Consider the following 20,962-nt stretch of genomic DNA (forward strand, 5'->3'; position numbering starts at 1 on the left):
ACTTGTCCGCCCTGCTTGGCGTTCACGTGCGTGGAGCGTTAGGGTACATGCTCCTTCACGTGTGGCTGCTTTTACTCACACATGGCACGGTGTGGTGGTGTGGCCGCTAGCTTGTCCGCCCTGCTTGGCGTTCATGTGTGTGGAGCATTAGGGTACACGCTCTTTCACATGTGGCTGCTTTTACTCACACATGGCATGGTGTGGTGGTGTGGTCGCTAGCTTGTCCTCCTTGCTGCTCAGTGTTCCATCTTGTGAACTGATGGTGGTGCACGCTCTGTTCATCTTTAGGGGCGTCTTCAGGTTGCCATCCCCAGATGGCGTCCAGTTGGGGGTCACAGACACCGCTGCCCTGCGTGTTTCGTTTGGCATACGTGCATGGGCAGCTTTGCTGGCTGTAGACCGAGTTAGGGATTGTTGGGCCCTGGGGCTGTGAATGGCCAGTTTAGTGGACTCTGTCAGGTTCCCAGGGTGTGTCCCCGGCAGTCTCTGAGCGTCCACTTGCTTTGGCCTCTACCGGTCAACTTGAGCCCTTCTGGTGGGTGTGACACACTGCCTGGAACCCCGTTGTTTGAATTTGCAATTCCCAGGTGACTGGTGGTGCTCTGCGACCACGTGGGGTCTCCTCTGTGAGTGCCGTTCAGGTCCCCGCCCATTCTCTCTGCTGGGCCGTGTCTTTGGTATTGACCTGTGGGAGCTGTTGGTAGATTCCAGACAGGAGCCCTTTTTCAGAGATGCACTCGCGAGCGCTGTCCCTCACCCTGGGCTCCTTCTCGCTTCATTGGTGACGTGTGATGAACAGAAGTTCTTAATCACAGTGTGGTCCAGTCGTCTGGCTTTTTCTTTTCCTTCGTGAGTTTACATCCTACTTAGGACATTTCTGCCTACCCCAAGGTTGTGGAGATGGCCTCCAAGGTCATGGAGGTGACCCCTCAAGACTGTGAAGATAGGCCCCCGAGGTTGTGAAGATGGTCTCCAGGTTGTGAAGATGGCCCCCCCAAGGCTGTGAAAATAGCCTCCCAAGGTCATGAAGATGGCCCCCAAGGTCGTGGAGATGGCCTACCAAGGTCGTGAAGATGCCCCCAAGGTCATGGAGATGCCCCCCCAAGGTTGTGAAGATGCCCCCAAGGTCGTGGAGATGGCCCCCCAAGGTTGTGAAGATGGCCCTCCCAAGGTCGTGAAGATAGCCTCCCAAGGTCGTGAAGATGCCCCCAAGGTCATGGCGATGCCCCCAAGGTCGTGAAGATGCCCCCCAAGGTCGTGGGGATGGCCCCCCAAGGTCGTGAAGCTGGCCCCCCATGTCACCCTATTTTATTTTTCACATTTTCGCCTGTGCTGCATTTACAATTGATTGGTGTGAGGCAGGGGTTCAGGGTCTCTGTGGTTCTCTGGTTGCTCCAACGCTGGTTTTCCCTGGCTCTGCACTGGCACCGTTGTTGTACATCCTGTGGCTGAGTATGTGAGCGTGTGGGGACCCTTTGGCCTGTCGGTTTGTCTTCCTGTATCAGTCCCACCGTTTTCTCTGCCTTATAATACATCGTGGTGCTGGCTGGCAGAAAGTTCTCTCCTCTTGTTGGCATTTCCAGCTGTGTTTTAGGATTGGTGTCTTGGCTTCCTCCAGAACCGCCTGTTGGAATTTGGATTGGTTTGCATTCGATTATAGACTGAAGAATTGACATTGTCGCTCAATTCAGTGTGTCCTAACTTGCACTGTGCTTTCACCTTTGACCTATGGGTTCTTTGGAAGCGTTCTGCTTGAGTTGCACACATTGGGAATTTCCTCGTAATTCTTGTATTTATTTCCAGCTTAATCCCACTGTGGTCACAGAACACACACAAAAGATTTTCAGTCCTTGGGAATTTATTGAGACTTGTTCTGTGGCCCAGCGTGTGGCTTACTCAGATGAGTGTCTGGGGCTCTGTGGTGTACAGCTTTTGGATGCAAACCCCTCTAAGGTGTCCATCGGCTGAGTTTGCTAACTGTGATTTGCAGATGTGGCCTGTTCTTGCTGATTTTCTGTTCTGCCGGCTTGTTTGGCAGTAACAAGGAGGTAAGCACTCCCGCTGTGATTGTGGGTTTATTCCTTTCTCCCTTAGGTTCTGTCAGTTTTTGCTCTTCTTTTTGATGCTGTGTTACTGGTAGCATTCAGGTTTAAGGCGTTGGGTCTCCTGATGAACCGACCCTTTTCTTTGGAAGATGTCCCTTCTCATCTCTAGAATCGATTCTTACCTACACATCACCTTGTCTGACCCAGGGTGGCCAAGCAGCTTTCTTTTGGGTTAGTGTTTGGCAGTTTCCTTAGTTCATCCTTTTCCTCTTGTTCTCTCTGTGTCATAGGTTTAGGGTGGTCTCTTGTCCACAGGTTTTGTTTCCAGTCTGTTCACAGCAGGATCTGGTGCTGGTGCACATGGTGTGTCGTCGCCGACTTATCTGGGATTAAACTTCCACCCCACTCTTCGTTTTCACTTGCCTATCTGTCCTCTTTCCTCTTTCTTCTTTCTTGTCACCCTTCGGATAAATGAAGCAGTTAAAATCTTTCTTTCTCCCTGTAAGGGAAGTGACCATATGACGCAGCAAGCCTGCTTCTAGATAGATAGGCGCTCCAGAGACCAGAAGGCAGGGACTCACGGTGATGCGTGGACAGCCTGTCCACGGCAGTGGTGGTCACAGCAGGGCCATTGCAAGTGCCTGTCGATGGGTGAGCGGGTAAACAGCATGTGCTGTATCCATGCAATGGAGTATCACTCAGCCGTGAAGAGGAATGCAGTCTTGGTACGTGGCACCGTGTGGAAGGACCGCAAAAACCTGGTACAGCGTGAAAGCTGCCAGACACAGAAGGCCACATGCTATATGATGCCGCTTACACGAACCACCCAGCATCCGCGAATGCACCGAGGCCGCCACGGGCAGGGCAGAGGGAAGGGGTGTGATTTAAGTGGTGCTGGGTGCATTCAGGGTGAAAAGCATGTGGGAGTGGCCAGTGGTGGTGACAGTCTCTGTGGTGGCTGTAACTCGTGCTACCAAACGATCTGCTTACAGTGGTTAAATGGCAAGAGCGTAGTCAGCTGTATTATACCAAAACCGAGATGCAGTCTCCGGCCTCTGATACAGAGACAGAAGATAAAGAGGTTGCCAGGGTGGGGCGAGGGGAGCGGCTGCCAAGGGGGCAGGGCTCGGTTTAGGGTGTGGAGAGAGATCTGGGTGCAGACAGTGGTGAAGGCCACACAACCTTCTGACTCGTGCATTTAAAGGTGGTTGCTTACAGTGACAGAGCTCATGCCGCATGTCACGCTCCGTGGGTTTTAACCACAGTAAGGTTAACGTGTAGCAACCTGTATAGGAACAACGGCCGGGGATGAGCCTGGGGCTCCCGGGCGGTGCCAGCGGTAGGTGTGAGCCGGGTCCACCCAGAGTGCCTCGGAAGGAAGACCTGACCAGCTGCCTCTGGCACTCAGCCGTCGGCAGCCCCGTGGAGCAGCGTGTCCTGGCTGACGTGGGGGTGAGTTGGGATCGACTCCTCGGCACCGGCTGCTGCTTTATGGCTGTTCTTTGATATCGGAGGAACGAGGCTCAGATGCTCCTGCGTTAGTTTTTGACCCACTCACCTTGTGGAGCCCCACGGTTGCTCTGGGTTTCCCACTCGGGACTAACGGCACGTCAGCGCCTCCCCCAGCTCGCACTCGTGTGTCTCCCACCCCTGCCCGGGAGGCGGTGGTAGAGGCGCCAGCGCACCCCGACTGTGGAAGCTGCTGCTTACGGTCAGCGATGTGTGGATGTGATTATGTGTACGTGCTCACACACCTCCGTGGGACACCGACGTCAACACACAGTCGTGTGAAGGAGGTCCCCATCCGTGCCCACTCTGCCACGTGTTTTGAAACCAAGCAGGCGTGTTGCCTCCCTTGCGTGCCTGGTGTGTGGAGGGGACGGCAGAGCTTCTCTGTGACTTTGGGCCACTGGTCCCCACGCAGGCCAGGAATGGGTGTGTCAGGTCGTGTGTGCGGTTGCGTTTTACCTGTTGTCGTTGGTTGCTGTGGGGCCAGCTCTGACTCGTGGCGACCTGTGTGTGGGGTAGAACTTCCCTCAAGGTTTGCAAGACGGTGACCTTTCTGGGGCAGATCACCGGGCCTCTCCCTGGGGCCGCTGGGGGAGTTTGAACTGCCAGCCTTCAGGTTGGTGTCCAGCTTAACCACTGGCAACCCCTGGAGCTCTGTGTTTTATTTACGCCCTTGTTTTCCGAGGACTGCTCTGGGGAGACGCGGCTGGAGTTTGGCGCAGCATCAACCCTGAGGATGAGACGGCGTCTGCCCGGGGGTGCAGTGGGCTCCTCTTACCCCGTCTTGTGTCGGGCCAGGCGTCTGCTCGCCATGACTGGGAGCACCCCTCCGCGGTACAGCACCTCCTCCATCCTGGGGACCCCAAGAGGAGCCGTGGGGCAGCACGGTGTGGAGCCCCTCTGACCTGAGGAGAGGGTGCATGGAGGGGCAGTGTGCCGAGAGCCCGTGGAACGCTCAGGAACGTGGGAACAGCCACCCCCAGGGGGTTGAGAAGGAACTTCACCTGCCATGGTGTGTCCATTCTTGGTCTCCACGCTGGAGAGATGGGGGTCTGCCGGGGTCCAGCAGAGAAAGCAGGGGTCCTAGAAATACGGCGACAAGTGACTGGTGCTCTGACCCCAGGGAACAAACTCCCTCTGCCTGTCCCATGGCCTCGGAGGGGGTTGTCTGACCAGTCGGTGTCCCCGAGGCCGTGCGTGCGGGTACAGAGCTCCAGGCTGCGGCTGTGATTGAGGGTCTGCAGTTGGAAGCAGCCCGGGACTGAACTGTGCCCCCAAGGGGACACGCTGGCATCCTGACCCTGTACCTGGGAACCTGACCTTGTCTTCAGTTAAGTTGGTGACTAGAAGAGGCTGGGTCATAATCCTCTCTGAGTGACATCTTACACAGGGAACAAAGGACACGGTACCAGAGTGACACGGGCAGACATGTCACGTGCTGACACAGGCAGGTCATCTCCCAGCAAAGGAGCGCCAGGGACGTGAGGCTGAGCGGCCCCGGAACAGAGGGAGGTAGGGCCGAGCTCTCCATCGGCTGCGCAGGGATCCGCGGCCGACACCCTGACACCTGGTGTGGACCCAGGCTTGTGAGGAAGCACGTTCTTCAGCGCCAGGTCTCAGCAAAGGGGCCTCCAGCCAAGCAAGGAGGTGGGGCACCAAGGGGCTCTGCGCCTCCTCTGCGGCCCTCGCCTGGGGCGGCTCCGGCTGGCAGGCATGTGCTGAGCAGCCGGGGGGAGCGCTGGTGGGGGCCTGGCCCTGGCGTGCAGGTGCACTTGTCCAGGCGGCAGGGGCGTCGGGATCGGTTCTCTGGCTCTCCTTCCTCCCGCGTCTCAGATCGGTGGTTCACATCTTCTCCTCCGGTGACTTCCGTGTCCTCGGACTCCGGGGTGTGGCTTGGTGTCGGGAGGCCCGGTGAGCAGCCACAGGCTCCCCAAGCCCAGGAGCTCGTGGGGCCATGGGCCAGTGCCAGCACGTGGCTGCCCTGAACGGAAACCAGCTCCGTGCTCCTGCAGTGTCGGGGGAGGCCAGGGCATGTCCTCCTGGGAGCTTCAGTGGCGTGGGCACGCTCTTCTGTGGCAGCCAGTCTCTGGGTCGTGGCGGCCCTGGCTCAGGGCTGCCAGGAGATCGAGGGTGGGGCGGCCCTGGCTCAGGGCTGCCAGGAGATCGAGGGTGGGGCGGCCCTGGCTCAGGGCTGGCAGGAGATCGAGGGTGGGGCGGCCCTGGCTCAGGGCTCCAGGAGATCGAGGGTGGGGCGGCCCTGGCTCAGGGCTGCCAGGAGATCGAGGGTGGGGCGGCCCTGGCTCTGGGCTCCAGGTGATTGAGGGGGGGCGGCCCTGGCTCGGGGCTCCAGGTGATTGAGGGGGGGCGGCCCTGGCTCGGGGGCTGTGTGGCCCGGCCGCTCCCGTTCTGTGGCTTCTGGAGGCCGTGTGGCCAGGCCGAGCAGGGCAGGAACAGTCACATCCACGTCTCCCGGGTGGTGGCTGCCCCCCAGGTGCAGGTTTTTAAACGGCAGGAGCTGGATTCCATCCCCTGGGGTCTGCAGTAGTACCTACCTGAGGACCGCACTTGTGGCACTACCAAGCGGCCGGGTCCTGCAAGGGGACCAGAGCTGGTGGGGTGGGAAGGCCTCGTGTCCCGTTGCTTGGCAGCACCACTGCCCATGCAGGCTGCCAGTGCCCTGCCAGCGCACACAGGTTCCCCTCACTGGCCTGGTGCGTCCAATCTGCTGGGTCTGCTCTGGGCGACGGGGGTGGGGTGGGGTGGGGGGGCAGCTCACTCGACCTGGCCTGGGAAGCCCTCTGAGGGCCTCACGGACGGGCTCCTGTCTGCTGTCGCCCTGAGATTCTAGCTCCTTTCTCCTTGGCAGCCTGGCATTGACAGCACCCTGGCCTTCAGGAGACCTGACGGGTGGCCGGGCCCCTGAAGGCTTGTCTGTACCCGTCTCTGTCTTTAGGCTTCTCTGACCCTGTGTCTCCCAGAGACCCCGCCCCACCCCCTGCCCATTTCTGTACTGCCGGCTGGACGGTGGCCACTGGTGCCTCTCGGAGCCTTGCAGGGTGGTGCTCGTGGATGCAGAGCCACACTGCTTCCTCGTTATGGTGTCTGGCCCTTGGCACGTCACAGGTCCTGGCTGGGCTGTGCCGTGTGTGTCCCCCTGCTCCCTCACGGAAACAACAGATGAAGACCACCCTTCTCTCTTCCCCTCCGGCCAGCCCCCTGCCAGTCCAGCCCCAGCGAGGGGCTGCCTGACCGCTGCTCCTGCTGCTGTCTTGGTCCAGGTGGTGCTCTGGGTCGGCCTGGGGGTCCTGGTCATCAGCACACACACCACGCTGTCTGTGCGTGAGGAGGCCCCTGTGGGTCTGGCAGAGGACGCCCACGGCGGCAGGCTCGCGGAGGCCGAGAGCGGCAGGAAGGCGGAGGTGCCCCGGCTGTCAGGTGTGTACGTCCCCCCGCCCCTGCACTCCCTGGCCACGGGGGTGCAAGGCCCTTTCCAGAGGCAGCTGAGTCCCTGCCAGTCCTCTCTGCCTTCCCCTGGGGAGGAGGTAGTGGGGAAAGGGTCGAGCTGGGAACCCACCATGGACCCACCAGCCAGCAGCTGTGCACGGGTGGCACTCCGATTGCCTGGGGCTGAAACGGCCCCGCCTGCTGCTACTCCTCTGCCCTCACGGCTGTGGTCCCGGTGCCCACTGTTCAGCCAGCAGGTGTGCAAACGTGGGTGTTGCGTCCGTGTGTGGGTTCGTTTGGTTTCAAGGATACAGATTCTGAGCCCGTTTCCCCCTTGGCAGGCAGTGGTTAGGGTCTGTCTGTCTGCTCCCTGTGTGATTGGTTGCTTATTTCCCAACCACTGATAGGGTTTTGGCCAGTATGCCCGCTCTCCCAGCCTGGGCCGTGCGTGGGACACCTGTCACCGTGCATCCGCGTCCTGAGGAGTGTGTGGGCGCATTTCCGGGCACAGCTGGGCCACCCTTGTATCGAGGGCAGAGGGCTCTTTGAAGCTGTTGACCCAGGCACAGACTGGGGGGCTCTGGTCCCCAGGAAGGTCTCCTGCACGTTGTCCAGCTGGGACAGTAGGTGAGGGCTCCAGGGGTGCGAGGCAGAGTGCAGGGCCACCGGGCGAGTGACTCGTGGTCATAGTGACCACAGGCCTGAGCACGGTGCACAGCTGGGCCGCGTGCTGCCAGACGCCCGCCCTCCCGAGCCTGTTCCCACCACTCGTGTGGGCCAGGTCTTCTGTAAAAGTCCCGGAGACGGTAAGGAGTCTCCGGGAGCCCTTGGCATGCGGCCCCCTCTGCTGGCTGGAGCTGTGCGGACAGAGGCCACCTCAGACAAAGAGCTGGGACCCTCCTGGGCCTGGGCCTCCCGCGTGTGGGCGGCTGGTGGCGGGGGCCCCTTCCCACGAGGAGAAATTCAGGAACCGAGCAGTCTGCCTCCCAAGGGCCTTCAGCCCCGTCGCCATGTTAACGGTTAAGAAGAACCCTGCGACAGCCATCGTGGCACCGGGTGTTTTTCGGGTTTTGACTGAGGTTTTAGGTTGGCTTTACCATGGCCGGGAGGTGGTGCGGGCTCAGTGCCCACAAGGGAAAGGGTGCTGGTGTAGAAAGCCCGGGGGCTGGACGTGGCGCCAGGGGTGCTGGGAGCCGGGAAGTGCACATGGGCGCGCACACGGCTTCTCCTGTGAAAGGAGGTTTGCTCAGATGCGACTGCCGCAGGGTCCCTGGGCTGTGGTCTGAGGGGCTGTGTGGTGGGCACACGGCCTGTATGGTATGAAGCACCACACAGACCCGAGTGGCCTGAGAGACCGCTCCCCCGGGCCTGGTGGGAACGTGACTGCTTCCTGCTGGGGCAGTGACTGCTGGAGGCAGGGTGCCATCCTACAGGGCTGCTGCCTTTCTCGTTGCCGTGGGTTTTCTTCCCTTCCTGGGCCCCTTCCACAGCTTTGTGACCCACTGGGCAGGCCCTTCTGATGTGTGGGGTTGTTTCTGTGCTGGAGGCGGACCCCATCACCTGCCAGGGCGGCCAGCCCCCGGTCAGTCAGGTCGGCCACTCGGCCCTGGTGTGGCTGAGCCGTGAGCAGCTGGCCCAGGGCTTTCTGACGGCTGCTCTTCAGCAGGTGCCGGCCGCCTGCTCGTGTTCTCCGCAACCCGACACTCAGCTGGCTGGTCAGGGTGACAGGGCTGAGGCTCGGCCAGTCTTCCTCCTTCCGGGGTTAGGAGCCCCCTGCACCCTCTAGCAGGGCTGGCCCATGTCCTTGTTCCAGAAAGTTCCGCAGGCCCCCGTCACGCGCAGCTCACTCTGGACGTCGGCTCTGCTCCCGGCCCTCGGCCCTGCTCCCCTTTTCTAGCACTGCTGTCTCTGGGTGGAGCCCCGAGGCGGCTGAGGCCTGGGGGTGGGGGGCTCAGCTGAGCGTCTCCCTCCTGACGGCTCCCCGGTTGTCTCTTGCTGTTCCTGCCTGGCCTGTGAAGGTTGCTCTCCTCCATGGTGGGGCAGCTCCCCGGTACTCGTACGGTGACTCACTTCTGTGCCACCACCGCCTTTCCACAGCCCCTAGGCATGCGTGCGGGTCGGGGCCGCTCCCCCCAGCCTGTCCTGTTTGGGGCACCCATACAGGACAGGCAGTCCTCGTGCGAGGGCAGCCCGGCTTGACAGCTTGGCTGGCTTTTTCTTTTCCTATAATGTTAATTTTTGTCACGCGAGGTGAGAGGTTTGTAGGATGGCAGACCAGTGCCCCACCTACTGCTTGCACGCACTCTCTCTCGCGTGCGCGCACATACACACGCATGTGCGGGCTGGTGCGGCCTTCTAGCAGCTGGCGGTTTGGCAGGCTAGTTGCCCGTTACGCAGGGCCAGAGTCACAAGCCGGCCCTGGCCACATGACAGTTCTCAGCTCCTTGAGAGCCCTGCTCCGCTCCTGGGAACGGCGGGTTTGTGCTGCCACCCGGTGGGGAGGGCATGGAATGACACGGGCTGTGCACTTTCTGCATGGGGTCAGGTGTAAGTTGCATTTTGACATGTTTTTGTTATGAACAAAATGACAGTTGTGCATGCTACTTGGCTGCTAATGACTGGCAGGAAAAACGAGTGGCGGGGCTCTGCTGCGGCGGGCCAGACGCCAGGCCCCTCAGGGTGGCTGGCGGGTGTGTGTGGCACAGATCCTGTTTCAGCCTGCTGCCCATACTTCCAGCCCAGAACCCGGTCATGGAGGTGGCCGAGGATGCCCGCGACAAGCCAAAGCTGCCCAGCGTGAAGGACGAGGTGGAGCAGGCCCAGATCAAGGGCCCTGTGGAGGTGCCCCTGAGAGGAGACGCCAAGGAGAAGGCCGAGGAGGTGCAGCTGGACCGTCCCGGCCAAGGTGGGCGTGGGTGCGAGGCCCCTGACGCCCTGTTGGGCTCTTGGGTGTATGTCTCTTCCCTCAGCTCAGTCAGGAGTTGTGGCCCCGCCTGCCTTCCCATCCACTTTTGGTCTTGCAGCTGCTCCTCTCATTTCCCAGAAACAATGTCCATATTCGACCAGAGGGCAGTCAGACACGCAGGAGGGGCGGCCCACAGCCCCAGGAGAGGACAGGGCGGCCTCCCTCCAAGCCAGATCCCTGCCAGGCCCGTCAGCGTCCAGTCAGGGAAGACGGCACCCGAGGGCACCAAGCTGCTGCTGAGTGTGGTGGGAAGTCCAGGAATAGCTGTTGGCAGTGGCTCAGCAACGTGATGAATCTAACGTCACTGAGCTGTGTGACAGGCATCACCACTATAAGTATTTTCGTCTTTCTAGGAGTTGCCGTGCCCCTGGGGGAGGCCCACCGTCATGAGCCCCCCGTCCCACAAGACAAGGTGATGGTCGATGAGGGCCAAGACCAGGAAGGACCAGAGGACAAACGTGGGTCCGAACATGCGGGTGGGGAAGCTCCAGAGGGGGGGGAGTCTGAGGGGCACCCCGTGCTGGACTCGGAGCCCAAGCAGGGGGATGGGCTGCAGGAAGTCGCTGGCCCTCCTGAGGGACTCCAGAAGGTTCCAGAGGCCAAGGGCCGGCCGGCTGCCCAGCCTGCCAGTGAGCATCTGGGGCACGGTGACAGAGACGGCCCTCCAGGGCCCCAGGCAGTGCTCATGGAGGAGAAGGCAGAGATGGGAGGAAAGGAGAAGGCAGGCCACGTCCCACCTGTCGAGGAGCGAGAGAAGCCTGCGGCCCAACAGAGCGGCCCTGGTGGGTGACAGCCTGGGGCTTCCCTGGGGAGGGCCTGGGAGGGGCGGGGAGTCCAGGAGCCACTCCTTCCATCTGCTCTGCTCTGTGAGCTTGGCGTGGGGAGCGGCGGCCACGGTGGGGGCAGGAGTCCAGGGTCTTGATGGGTCCTGCTGTCCCCTTTAGGCAATTAACTGTTCCCTTGGCCACTGAGGGTCAGGCCCACACTGTTACCAGTGCCGAGGTGCATGGGGACTGTGGGGTGTGTGGTGGTGACGTGCTGACGAGTGCTGTGGGAGGCTGGTTAGCTCCCATTTGTGTTGCGTGCCAGAGGCACTTAGTGCTGGCGCACCGCCACCGGGCTGCACGACGGTGACACGTCCGTCGGTCTGGGAATCAGGCAGACCGTCGCCTGCGCTGCTCTGCACCTGCTGCCTCCCCGCCCCGCGCCCCTGCACTGCAGCCCCTCCCGGCCCTCTTCCTCTGACCTGTGGAAAACGGGCCAGGTCTGGGTGTCGTGTCCACAGGTGGGAAGGCTGCCCTCCCGGCACTGAGACCTGACCCCCCGGAGGGGCTGCTGGCGGAGCTGCGGGAGCAGAGACACGCAGAGGGGCCGCCCGAGGACAACGGTGGCAGCAAGCTAGAGGGTAAGGCCGGCTGCTGCTTGCGCCCTGGGCCTCCCTCCTGGGTCACCCTGGCTGCTGCTCTGGGAAGGGACGCCCACAGCTCGCCCTGGCTCCCCCGGCGGCTCGCTGTCCACACTCCACGGGAACGTGCCTCGCTGTCTTTCTCCCCTGTAAACGCAGCTTGCCACGCCGTCACTAGGTCGGGAGTCCCCGTCTCTGCTCGCCCTGCGGCAGGGGTGTCAGTACTCAGCCCTGCTGTCTCAAGCAGCCAGGTGTCAGTCAGCAGGGCCCGCGGCCCCAGGCCTCGCCTCGTGAGGCAGCCCACGTCTCAGCCCCCACAGCGCTCCTGCCCTTGTGCTCTGCCTATGGCCCTGGCCCAGCGGCAGAGCGGTGTGTGGTCACCGGCAGGAGAGACCAGTCACCTGTCCCCAGACGCCTGTCCCCTTTTCCTGCTGTGAAGGCAGCCCCACCTCCTCGCCAGCCCTCACACCCATCCGGCTTTACCCCCAGCTATTGTCAGGGTGGGGGGCCAGGTGACGGCGCCTAGGGCTGGGGCCTGGTTACCTCCTCCCTTTCCTTGGTCGCCACGGTTTACGTCCCGCTCCCCGCCTGGCCTGCGGCGTGTGGCCGAGCACCGCTGCAGTAATGCCCTGGTCGAGCCCAGTGCTGTGTGCATCCCTAGCTCCTAGGCCTCAAGCAGGCAGGGGTACCAGTTGTGCTGTGACAGCACAGGGTGTCCCCTCCGGGATGTGGGTCCAGGCAGCAGTGTCTGCACTGTCCCGCTCTCTCCACCCAGGCCCCTTGCCCTGCCCTGGGGCAGCGCCACGGGGGTCGCTGACACTGTGCCCCCAGATCTGTGAGACCCAGGCTTGCTTTTCCCATGGAATGTGCTTCCTGGGGTCCCACGGGGTCAGGACAGCTGGTCCCTGCACGCTTAGCTCAGCAGAAGCTAGCTATGTGTACACAGCCTCTCTTACGTGGCCTGGGGTTCAGTCCCAGGCACTCCTCCAAACCAGGGCTGCAGATAGGTTCCGGCTTGTTGGGTTGTGGTCAGAGGAGTGAAATTGTGGAAGACCCCACTTTGTAAGTTTCTGTTCCATAATGTAACTGGAAGAGGGAAAATCGTGAGGTGAAGCCCTGGCGTGGGAGACTCAGAAGAGGCCTTGTGAGCCCTTGCAGGGGCCCAATGTGGGGTTACCGCCAGGCTGTGGAGAGGCATATTCAGCATGGCGGGGTCAGCCGCCACCTTTGAACTGGGCACTGGTTTTTCTGATTCTGCCAGTCAAGAGGCCTGGTTGCTGGGCTGTGTGCATGTGCCCTTGTTTTCTAGGAGGCCACTGACCCATAACCTTTCCTGTCCCAGTTATTGTCCTGGTTCACCCACATTTCACAAATTTGGGTCCATCCTGGTCTAGCTTTGCTGGCCATGACTACAGTGGGAGGTACGGGCTCAGAGCCCCGGCTGCGACACCTGCGGATGGGCAGAGCGAGGGGCACGGGCGTGTCTCGGGCTGCTTGTCTCGGTCTCACGTGCACGCCTCTTGCTGCTCTCAGGTCTCACGTGCACGCCTCTTGTCTCATTTCCTCCGGCTGCAGGTGCGCCTCCAATCCCTGCGGTCTGTTCTTTAAACCTGTTTGATTCTTTGACTTTGTTCTCTGGGAAAGGGCCTCTTCTGCTCTCTAATCTGTCTGCTTTATGCCTTTCAACGGGACCGCAGCCGAGATTAAAAAGATGGTGGCAGGTATGAACCGAGGATGGCGTCAGGGTAGAGGCGGGTTGGCAGAGGGTCCGAATGCCTCGACATGGCAGAAACCATGGTGCCCTGTTGCCGTCGGAATCCTGCATGCACCCTTGGGTCAGGGCCCCCTAGAGCCACACATGGCCTCTAGCCCCAGTGCACCCTCATGCCTCCTTTGACCCCCTACCCAGGTGGTCTTGGCGGGGTTCTGCAGGGCATGGTTGTTCTCCAGGCAGTGGGCGCAGTCAGCCCTGGTGGCTTCAGGCACCCCCATGAGGCAGGGTGCCAGTCTGTGTGGCTGGCAACGCTGTATCACGTGCCTGCATGTACAGCGGGCCCGTCACACCCACCCTCTGTGCCCCAAAGCTGCCCTGCGTGTCACTTCTGGCCGGATGTGGTGCTTCCCCTGCCCCAGGTCCTGGGCTGTCCTGCGCTTCTGGAACCCTGTCCTGGGGGCTGGGAGGGGCAGTAGCATGGGGCCTCATCCCTGCTTCTTGTACCCTGGTTGTGGCTGGCAGCACCAGGATGACAGTGCTGAGGTGGTGGCTGAACCCCTGGGGACGGTGCCAAGTGCTCCCCGCACTCACAGGCTCTGCTCTTTGCTCTGCTGTCCCGGACACAATGTGCCCCTCGCTTGGCCTCTCGCTGGCCCCCATGTGGTGGCTGCTGGGCCAGGGCTCAGTTCGGCCCAGTGGCTGTCACTGTGAGCGAGCAAGTGTGGTAACAGGCTGCCTGTCCCCATTGGGATGGAAGGCATGCACTACAGGGCCAACACATGGATGCCTCATGGGATGTGCCCTCCCCCCAGAGGGTAGGCATTCTTCTGACTTGAACTTGACACTTGAGGTCTCTAACCCACTGTCCTGAGGGCTCCCGTTTAAAACGCCTGCTGCTCCAGCAGAGAGCTGCTGGGGCGGAGTGAGCTCCCCTGTACCCAGACCTGGCGCTGAGGTGTATGTGGGGGGCTGGGGAGACTGAGTTGTGGGGGTGGGGCAGAGAGCCTGAGGGGTGCGCTGGGGAGACGGAGGAGGGAGGGGTCCTAGGTGGGGGGGGCTGGGGAGGCCGAGGCGGGCGGAGCGCCTGGGGGGGCTGGCACCCTGCTCCTCTGGCCTGCCAGGACGACAGCTAACACATGCCCTGGGAGGCAGCGCCCATTTCCAGTTAGGCGCACTGTGTCCTTCAGAGGCTTTACTTCCTTTCCTTACTGGTCCGGGAGCCAGGTGCGGGATAGGAGCGCCGGCTGGCCAGGCGAGCTTGTCCCCGGCAGCTCCCACGCCCCTCTGGGCATCTGCTGGGGGCAGGTTAGGGAGGTTGGGGCCGCGGGGGTGGGTGGGGATGGGACGCTGTGGGCGGCGGGGCCCGCCCCAGCCCCGCCCTGACTGCGCGCCCCCCGCCCCCGCAGACGCGGGCCGGGCCGAGCTGCTGGACCACGCGGTGCTGCTGCAGGTGATCCAGGAGCAGCAGGCGCAGCAGAAGCGGCTGTTGGAGCAGCAGGAGAAGCTGCTGGCGGTGATCGAGGAGCAGCACAAGGAGATCCACCAACAGCGGCAGGACGGCGAGGAGGAGCGGCCCCGAGCCGGTGGGCGCTGGGCGGGGCCGGGGCCGCGCTGGGGGGCGGGGCCGCGCTGGCGGCTGCACCCCAAGGAGCTCGGAGGAGGCCGGCCCGTGAGTCCTGACCCGGGTTCACCCCAGCCCCTGCCCCGCGGTCGAGGACATGGTTGTGCTAACTTTCCTTTGCAGGGGACACGCAGGCCGAGGCGGGGCTGGTGGCGCCCGGTGATAAGGAGAGAGAGGCCTTTGCTGGGGATCAGGGCCAGGACCCGCCCGCCCAGCCCAAGGCACCTGCGCCCGGAGACCGCCCGGCAACCCCCAAAGAGCATGGCCCGTGGGCGGCGGAGGGGCCCCAGGGGGTCGCCATCAGAGGCGCAGCCGGCCCTCCCGGTGGCAGCTCGGATGCGAAGCCCGGGGCAGCGCAGGCTAAGGCGGGGGAAGGCCGGCAGGGTGTCCCGCGGGAACAGGAACCGCCGCCTGGCGGCCTGGAGGCTCCTGCAGCGCACGCCCCCGTGGGGTCGCCCCAGCCCCCCGGACAAGGTCGGGGAGGCCCTGAGGGAGGCGCTCGAGGAGTGAAGAAATCTGGTAAAGAACCCGCCGCCGGCGCTGACGTTGGGAAGGGGGCCCCCGCGCTTGGGGTGGGGGCGAGGGTAGAGGCCCGGCAGGTGAGCCGAGACGTGGGGCCCGCGGCGGAGCTGGCACCCCGGCCCCAGGGAGGAGCGGCCCCGCCGGCCCTGGCCGCGTCGGAACGCCGGGGCGCCTCTGACGGGGGTCGAGGCCAGCCGCCCGGCCAGGCCCACCTCCCAGAGGCCGGGAAGGAGGCGCTCGGAGGGGACACCGCGAGGCAGGCGGCAGAGCCAGAGCCGGGGCCCCAAGTGGCTGACCCCGACGACCCCAAGCGGGACAACGCCAAGCCCAACCGAGATCTGAAGGTGCAGGGCGGCGCCGACCTGCGGCGGCGGCGCCGGGGTCTGGCCCCCGAGCCGGGGCAGGACGGCGTTCTCGGGCCCCCTCCCCTGCTGGGGTTCGGGGCCGATGGCCTGCGCGGGCCCCTGCAGGCCCAGCTCCAGCAGGCGGCGCAGGTGGTGCGGAGCCGGCAGATGAAGCAGGTGCCGGCGCCCCCTGCGGACGCGGCCTGAGTCGGCCCGCTCGCGCCTCTGCCCCAGGGCGCCAGCCCGCCTGGCCTGCTCAGGAGGCCCGCGACATCGTGTCCACGCGCCCGCTCCTAACCAGAATGGTCGCCTTTTACTCGGAGGCCGCGACTAGAAGGTTCCGCCAATATCCTTGGAAGTGGGTCCAGTCGCCGGAGGAGAGGGGCTCCTCGGCCCTGAGCCGCACCGAGGAGCTGCGTGGCCTGTGTGTGTCCGACACAGACGTAGTCCCACCTGCCCAGGAGCGCAGCCGCCTCCCGCCCTCCCTGACCCCCGGCCCAACCAGGCTGCCCTGAGAACACAGCTGGTTCCTCGGAATTGTCATTAATCCGATGTCAAGTAATAAACACTGCCCGCTGCCGTCGCCAGGGACGGGGTGTCGCGTGCCTGCCCCTCTGCTGGCTCCCATCCTGGCTGGCCACCTTCCCCGTGCATTCCCAAGCCGCTCTGAGTTCATCTGTGACCAATAAAAACACCACTGAGAGCCAGAGATGATACAGCTGGCGTTGAGGTGCGCTACCTGGAAACAAGTTGAGGATCCCGCCGAGGGGGTGATGAGCGACGGGGAGAACACCGTCAGTCACTGGGAACGGTGGGGAGGGCACCAGGACGCGGAGGAGGCACGCTACGGAAAGGGGGCTGCTGCTGAGTGCTCGCTGGCCACACCCCCTCATTTCGTGGTTGGGGCTGTCGTCCGGGGAGGGTCGACAGAGTGTCCCCCTAAGCACAGCCGCTCTGGGGGTGGAGTGGCGCTTTCCAGGGAGCAGAGCAGCTGGTGCGCGCGTGCGCCCTCCGCCTGGGAGCCCGGTGGCGGAAGCAGTCCGCCCATATCCCTGTGCACTGGTCTGGGGTGGGGGCTGCGCGCCGACCACGCCTGCCGGGAAGGACCGGCCTTTGAAATGTCCTTCAGAAATCTGGGTCTCAGCTGGAGTCCTGCCTCCCCGCACCGTTTGAAATCTTTTTTACTGTAATTTCTACGTGAAGGATACTCAGCCAGCTCCGCCGTGAGCTCAAATTGATCGCATCTGCAAAGACCCCATTTCAAAATGAGGTCACCCAGTTTCCGGTGTTCATGAATTCGGGGAACAGGGAGCCTTCTCGCGGTTTTAGCTGGAAACCATCCCGGGCTGAGCTGTTGCCCCTGGTGACATGCCCTCTGGACGTCCCGCCTCCAGGCGGAAGCTCAGCGCTCGAATTACCTGGAGTGGGGTTTTATTTCTGGCGTGATTTTCCTGAGTCTCGGCTTGGCCCAGTTTTTTCTTTTCTGGATCCGCCTTTGTTAGCAGGCTACCACCCACCCCGTCCTCTTCCAAGAGGTTGGAATGGCGCGGTCTCGCCTCCCCGCGCGCGCATGCAGGGCGGCGTCTGTTTCCCACACGTCCACAACGCCGGGAGCGCAAAGTACTTTGTGGTACGGTATGGTCAAGGCCACCCGGAAGCCTTACAGGGATCAGGGACGCCAGGGTTTCTGCATTTCGACACATGGGCCAGTTGAGGGTCTGGAAGCGCAGACCTGGGCTCACCCACTGCGGTGGCTCCCACCAGACCGCCCCCGACTCCTCGCTGGGTCCAGCCAGGTGTGGCCCTCTGGTGCAGGCTGCTGCACGAGAGCTGGGGTGACCTCCATGCCCAGCAGGTGGCGCGCACGCGAAGCAGGCACCTGCGTGCCCAGCAGGTGGCGCCCAGGATCCTCAGGACCCCGCTGCGGGGGTGGGATGATGCGCGCCGGCGTGCGTGTGGTTTTTTTTTTTTTTCCCCTGGGGCAGGCGCCACATTGTTCATCTCGTTTTTTCAGGACATGGAAGAAGATGGGGAACTGGAGTGGTTGCGAAGAGGTCTGTGATGAATGTGGGGCTTCTGATGCCAAGTAGAGGCAGCAAAAGGAGGGCTGGGGCCCCTGACACCTACTTATAGACGATCCCTAGTCTGGGAGAACCCGCCTCTTTGAGTCCCAGAAAGTCATGTCTAGGATGCCCTCCCGCGCGGCCTTCTCTCCCTCGCAGGCTCGTACTGTTAGGTGCTCGAGTGGTGCCGATTCATATAGCACGCCAGATACAACAACAAAACACCACCCAGTCCTGTACACCACCCAGTCCTGTGCGTCCGCTTGTCGGTGCTGTTTAAGCCACTTTTAATTTTATCCCTTGTTCCTCTGCCCCGCCCCCTGCACACAGTGAAACAGAATTTGGCACAAGTTGTTCAGAGCCCCAAAATCACTGCCATGGAGTAGGATCCAACCGGGAGCAACCCCCACTGGGTTTCCAAGGCTGTCTGTCTTGACGGAAGTATACAGCCTCATCTTTCTTCCATGGAGTGGCTGGTGGGTTCGAACCACTGACCTTTTGGTTAGCAATCAAACGCCTGAACCACTGTGCCACCAGAGCTCCTTATAAGCTGTTCAAGTATGTTTTATTCCATCTCACACTGTTTCCAGAATTCTGGCCCCTCGCCCCTCCTCTGCCCTGGGCTCTCCCGCGGAGACAGCCGTCCCCTGCACACACGAGGACTGAGGGCCCGGTGCCTGGTTTCAGCCCAGTGGGGTGCCATCAGCAAGGACAGGCCTCGCGCTCTCAACTGCTCAGCCTGCCTTCCTGGTCTTCTTGGCCTGCAAAAAAAAAGTACTTTCTCACAGCAGGTTGCTTTCAGGTTCGATCTGGCTTCAAGGCAAGGAACCCCAGTCCCCCGCCGCGTCCCTCCCGACCCCATCCCAAGGCGAGGAGCGGGCTATGCGAGTCCCCCAGCGTCAGGGGTTTGTAAAGGGCTTCGTCGTCCCTGCTGATCCTGCACCGGCTTCTGCGGCTGGCGCAGAGGATGCGTCAACTCCGCGACGGTGGGGGTCCCGTGTGCTCTTACGCCGACTGGTACCTCGACACTAAAGCACCGGTAGGCGCTCCAGCACTAATCAAGTAAGGCAGGCCCCGGGCCAAGCTCCTCCACCGGGACTTGTGTCCTTCCCACTGCGCAGGGCGGGAACCGCCGGGGAGGCAGCCGACCGGCTCGAGCCCCGCCTGTGCCCACCTACCGCGGCGGCAAAACAGCTCCGCAGGGCCTCGAACTCCTGCGCGCACAGATCTTTTCTCAGACGGCCGCCTGGGGTAGTGGAAGCCTGCACGCACCTGCCGTACGCCGCGGCCTGCAAAGCGGGACGAGCGCGGGTCGCGGCGGCCCTCCCGGCCCCCGGTCCGCGCCGCCGCCCTTCGCCCTGCGCGACCCTCCCGCCCCATCGCCCACCGCTCCCCGCCTCGCGCAGCCTTTCCTGCTCCAAAGACGCTGCCCCGCCCCACGACCCCTCACCTCGGCTCCGCAGGCTGCCAGGCACTCGGGGAAGGCGCGGAGGCGGCCTCGCACGCGACCCCACACCGTTCCGGTCGCCGACATGAGCGGCTCGTCCCAGGCCCCCCTGGCGCCGCCATCTTGGGCTCAACCCCTTCCGGCGCCAACGGCCTCAGATGTACGCGCTTCCGCCCTGACCTTCCCCGAGCTCTCGAATTGGCACGTTTCCGCCTTCGCCCTCTGCCCGCCTCCACACCAGCGCCCTGTGTCTTAGAGTCTTACAATTGGTTCGTGTCCTTGTCTGTCACTGCTCTGGGACTTTGACTTGGCTTACACTCAAAGTTGTTTACCTAAGGCAGCTTCAGTGCCCGCCCCACCGCGCTCGATTGGCTAGCGGGGCCATCCCCGCGCAGTGATTGGATGGATGTGGGCCTGGCGGAAGCAGTCGGGCCGGGAGGTGGCCGGCATCATGGCGGCGGCGCCGCCGCTGCGGGATCGACTAAGCTTCCTGCACCGGGTGAGTGAGTGTTCGCAGTCCGGTCGGCGCTCGGCCCGCCGCCGCCTCCGGCCTGGAGCATAGCCCTGGCCCTCTGCCAAGCAGCTGCTGCCCTCCTTCCCGCGCCGCCCGCCCGCCCTGGCGTCGCCGCATCCCGCCTCCCCTGAGCCCGGCCCGCCCTCCTGGTACTCGCTGGGCCTAGAGCCAATGTGCCGGGGACAGCGTCCTCGGAGCCCTCCCTGGCCTCGGCCTCCGTCCTCGCCCCGGTGTGCAGCGTCCTGGTCACCTGGCTTGGCCCCCTCTGTCACCTTCTGCCCGGTGTCTAGCCTCCCGATCTCCTGATTACGGTCCTCTCCGGAATTGCTCCCAGCCTCCCTCCTGCCCGAGACCTGCGTCTCTCCTGAAGGCTGGGACGCTCCTGTACAGTGTGGGCAGGTCCCTAGGACCCGGCCTCGGCTCTCCTGGGCTTGAGTTCCTCTCTTTGTGAAGCACCTCAGTTAGGAAAAGGGGGGCTGTAGAAAGTAGACTGCTTTATCTACTTAGCATCTCGAGGACACCTTGTCCCCTGTCAACATGACCCTAATGACTCTCGTTTGGACCACATCCTGTGCTCAATCTTCAGAGGCCACGTCCTGTCCTCCTCGCTCCCCGCTCGGAGCAAGCTCAGACTCTCCCGTGCTTAGGCTCAGATTATGAGCATGCCAAGTGTGAGAGGTGGCCGTCCACGTTTTTAATTCCTGTAAACAGTGCACCGCTGTGTTTGTAGACTTCAAAGGGAGGGCCTGGTGACCTGGTTCTGAAAGGTGACAGCCACAGGAGACTGGTGCACACGCAGCTCTGACACGTGGGACTGCCATGAGCTGGGGTGCACTCCACTGTGGCTGTCACTGGTGTTGATAGATGAGAGTGTGATGCACACAGATACACTCATGCTGACAGGCAAGTGTGAACACACAGTGTAAGCTGGTTGCAGGGCATTTTTGTGGGGTTTGTGGCAAATGTGGAGCGATTAGGTCGGCTGTTTCAAGCAGCTGTGCAATGTGGTGCCTCCCAGCTCCGGTGACGGAGGCTTGCTGGGCTGCCTCATCCTGCTCGCCTGTAGGTGTCACGTTAAAGGCCCTGTGAAGTTGCTGCATGTGTGTAGGTGGGGCTGCAGGCAGCGCCAGTCTTGGTTCACCGGGAGAAGCACTGCCAGTTGGGCTGGACCCTCCCACAGGCTCCCTGACCGGTGGGGCGGTGGCTTCTCCCCGGTCCCCTCCGTGACGGATATGTCAGCAACATAAAGCCGGCACCCCCAGTGTTGTGGGCTCTCAGCTCCTCACGGCAAGGTTCTCGTTCCCTCCCAGCTCCCTGCCCTCCTAAAAGGCACGTCAGACGATGACGTCCCGTGTCCTGGCTACCTGTT

At 62.7% G+C, this 20,962-nt stretch overlaps 2 protein-coding genes across 2 annotated transcripts in view; both read left to right on the forward strand.

Moving 5' to 3' along the window:
* SLC38A10 (solute carrier family 38 member 10) overlaps window positions 1-15,776 on the forward strand; it is a 37,550-nt gene extending 21,774 nt beyond the window's left edge. Inside the window, exons 11-16 of the mRNA XM_042783570.1 lie at window positions 6,833-6,989; window positions 9,736-9,903; window positions 10,317-10,745; window positions 11,249-11,368; window positions 14,489-14,665; window positions 14,827-15,776. Coding sequence (XP_042639504.1) covers window positions 6,833-6,989; window positions 9,736-9,903; window positions 10,317-10,745; window positions 11,249-11,368; window positions 14,489-14,665; window positions 14,827-15,776 — 2,001 coding nt within the window. The remainder of the gene's footprint in view (window positions 1-6,832; window positions 6,990-9,735; window positions 9,904-10,316; window positions 10,746-11,248; window positions 11,369-14,488; window positions 14,666-14,826) is intronic.
* A 3,754-nt stretch (window positions 15,777-19,530) lies between these two features.
* TEPSIN (TEPSIN adaptor related protein complex 4 accessory protein) overlaps window positions 19,531-20,962 on the forward strand; it is a 7,210-nt gene continuing 5,778 nt past the window's right edge. The window contains exon 1 of the mRNA XM_007959815.1: window positions 19,531-19,578. Within this exon, the coding sequence (XP_007958006.1) occupies window positions 19,531-19,578 (48 nt within the window). The remainder of the gene's footprint in view (window positions 19,579-20,962) is intronic.

This window comes from Orycteropus afer, unplaced genomic scaffold (genome assembly GCF_000298275.1).
Source record: "Orycteropus afer afer isolate SDZICR_OR568_19922 unplaced genomic scaffold, OryAfe1.0 scaffold00018, whole genome shotgun sequence".
Taxonomy (NCBI): domain Eukaryota; kingdom Metazoa; phylum Chordata; class Mammalia; order Tubulidentata; family Orycteropodidae; genus Orycteropus; species Orycteropus afer.